This window comes from Perkinsus marinus, assembly GCF_000006405.1.
Source record: "Perkinsus marinus ATCC 50983 genomic scaffold scf_1104296958114, whole genome shotgun sequence".
NCBI lineage: Eukaryota > Perkinsozoa > Perkinsida > Perkinsidae > Perkinsus > Perkinsus marinus.
The window spans coordinates 4-3080 of NW_003206907.1; the positions used below are offsets into that span (position 1 = coordinate 4).

Consider the following 3077-nt stretch of genomic DNA (forward strand, 5'->3'; position numbering starts at 1 on the left):
GACAATGAACTGTCGCGAATCACGACTCGTGATATAACTCAACCTCTCCACCACTTCGAAACTCTTCCACAGAAACATATCATCGTGCACTGGTTCGTTTGGAAACATTGCTCTGTTTCGAGCTACTCTCACGACTCCGAACGATGTCCCGAGTCCACATGTCGCTGGGAAATGTTCTAAAAGCCGGTTGCCTACCACTTCCTCTAGCTTCCACCCCGCCACGCTTCCACGGTCCGGCGGATCCGCTAGCTCCGTTTACAGCTGATTTCCTCAAGTATTCCGCCATTTCAACCATGCAGCCTGTGCTCTTCGCCCAATGAACCCAACGAGCCCAGTCCCCTTCGGTATCAGCAGACAGGGTCTTCACATCTCCGAAAACAACCAAGCCCCGCTTAGCTCTAGTGAGCATCACGTTCATCCTCTTGGGATCTCCAGTAAAACCAATATCGCCGTCCCGATTGGATCGGACTGCGCTGAAGAGAATAAGCTCTCTCTCGCTTCCCTGGAAAGCATCCACTGTATTGATACTGATTCGCCCGACGCTCTCACGAGGCAGACGATAATCAGACTCTAACATTCTCTCAATCTGCGTCTTTTGTCCGCTGTACGGCACAACTATACCAATGTCGCCCGGCTCCATCCCCGCCTCGACGGCCACCACCATCGCATCGATCACCGCCTTGGCCTCGGCTCGGTTGGAGAAGCTCGTCCCCACTCTCGTCTCTCCACCACTCAATGCGTCAATATTCACCAGACACACCTGGACGCCGGACGCAGGCCAGTATAATCCTGGGATTTTCGCCCGCTCTCCGACTTCACTGTGAAGTCGGCCTTCGTAAAAATTGATATTAGAAAACTCAGCGATGCTGGGGTGCATTCTCCGCTGTACGTCAAGCAAGTGAAGTCTGCCACCAGACTCCAAAACACGCTCGAACAGACTCTTTCCCAAGCCTCGATCCGATGCAGCTGTCGAACATATAGTTGCCGACAGTTGCTTGTGGTCACCTGAGAAAGAGAGCCAACTCTACCGCCAATCAGCTCATTCAGCAGATGGGATGTGCTGGGACCTCATCACGTGCAAAGAGATCGCTGTTAAACTCGCTAGAAAGAGCAAAACTTACCTAATAGAACACAGCGTTTGGCACCCCGTGCCAGAGGCACCAACGTCGCTGGTTCAGTCGCTTGAGTGCACTCGTCAATGACGACCGAGTCGAAAGTAAGACCGTCGAGCATTTGGTGACCGCTCCCGATGCATGTCGCCACCAGCACTGGAAACCTAGTATATACAATCGAACGCACATTGCAGGTGTGATGATACAGAGTGGAGCCGAACATTTCCGAACGACATCATTAGAAATTTTCCTAACCTGTTCACGGCAATCTTGTCCATCTGTGCCCGCAAACCGGGCAAGCGGCGGAATTGATCGAGCTCCACAGCTCTTTTATATTCCTTCACTATCGGATGGCCTGAGAAAAGAGAACAGAATCAGAACTCTCAAGAGCTGACTGAGTATGATGATAGGAAGTTTCTATCATCATGCTCAGTTCCTATTAGGAACCAATTACTCCAACGTGGAGGGACAGTCAATTCAAACAACAAAATGCGCAAAGTAGCAAAACATGCTCCGCTCTCTCCGTTCACTATGCAATTATTTGTCATCAAACCCAAAGAAGATGACTCTATTTGAATTAGACCAGGAGATGGACTTACTTTCACTGGCTTAGTTCAAACGGGAGGGCATAGTCGATACACCACTATGCAAGTTAAAGTTTCACAAAAATCTGGTTTGGAACACACTTCATACCACCGAAGCGTTCCAAATACTTCAATGCCTATTGCAATGCTAGTGTTCACACTTGATCTCTCCGCTGACGCATCAGAGGCTATCAGGACAGTTACTCGTTTGCAAATGAACGGAATTTCTCACCCATCACACACTGAACGTCTGCGCACAAGAGTATATACAACAGAGCTTACCTCCAAGATAGTGCTCCACGGTCTCAGATAAACCTAGATCCTGCGAATCGAGCATCCGTCCAACTCTGTAACACTCGACGCCGTGTCTCTCGAGATGGTTGCGAGTATTGTCGGCCGCAGCATTTGAGTCCGCTACCACAAGAACACGACCTGAATCACCCACAAGCATCATCAATCGTCCTTGTCAGCTACTCAAAGACCAGGCAAGCCAAGACTAATGCAATGCATCATCGGAGTTCACAGTCGAGACGTCGTTTACACAGCAACGCATGAGGTTGCGTGTTAATTTCAAGCTAGACGGTCAGCGCTTCACTATCAATATAAGAGCACAACACTGAGCTCACCCTCGTCTCTTTGAAGAAGTTTCTTTTGCTTCAACGGTCGAATTTTATTCCGTACCCAATGCTTCACGATGGCAACAGCTGTATAGGTCTTGCCGGTTCCAGGTGGCCCTTGAATCAACGTCAAAGGCACATTCCAGGATCCGTTTACCTGAGAAAAAAGTAGCGCGCGCCCATTTGATCGATTGTAATGTCCACACTGACTACTCACCACATTTTTCTGGTTTTCAGATAAGGGCATACCCAAATCAGGAAGGTCTTCGGTGGGAGGCTCGAACGGCGGCGCCGAGCGGAGCAACGCATCTCGCATCGACTCGTCGAAGCGGAACCTTACACGGTTTTTCAAATTCAACCGAGATACTATTTCCATACGATTAATTCACTACTCACCCTGTATATGCAAATTTCCGACAGGTTCTCATATGTCTCGAAAAAAAATCACACATTTTCTCACAAGTCAGAACTCAGCCGTGCCTTGAAGGTTGGGAAACTACTCCTTACCTCTCAAGCTGTACAGTCCCCTTCAACTTGACGTTCGGCTTGATTGCACCGAAAAGACTGTTATCACAATAGGGAACTTCATACAGCACTCGAAGGGCCTCACACATCCTCGAATGACTAAAAGAAGGACTACGTCATGACGATCGTAACTCCACAACTCTGGTCACCTCACGTTGCTGTCATCAAGTGGGAGACAGCTCAGCTCCGTATTAGATAGTATACCACACTCTCGTGACTTCGCTTCAAGCTCGGCTTCC

At 49.1% G+C, this 3077-nt stretch overlaps 2 protein-coding genes across 2 annotated transcripts; both read right to left on the reverse strand.

The window, feature by feature from the left end:
* Positions 1 to 230: 230 nt before the first annotated feature.
* Pmar_PMAR001002 (conserved hypothetical protein) lies at positions 231 to 1660 on the reverse strand (the record flags this gene model as incomplete). Its single annotated transcript, XM_002774650.1, has 4 exons — positions 231 to 1005; positions 1122 to 1276; positions 1368 to 1467; positions 1567 to 1660. Coding segments are annotated over 4 exons (1124 nt in total), but the record flags the coding sequence as incomplete, so codon positions are not given.
* Positions 1661 to 1896: 236 nt separating this feature from the next.
* Positions 1897 to 2927, reverse strand: Pmar_PMAR001003 (conserved hypothetical protein; the record flags this gene model as incomplete). The annotated part of the gene is made up of 5 exons (XM_002774651.1): positions 1897 to 1946; positions 1979 to 2128; positions 2323 to 2470; positions 2531 to 2648; positions 2821 to 2927. 5 exons carry the CDS (start codon positions 2925 to 2927, stop codon positions 1897 to 1899), a joined length of 573 nt encoding a protein of 190 aa, XP_002774697.1.
* Positions 2928 to 3077: the final 150 nt, after the last annotated feature.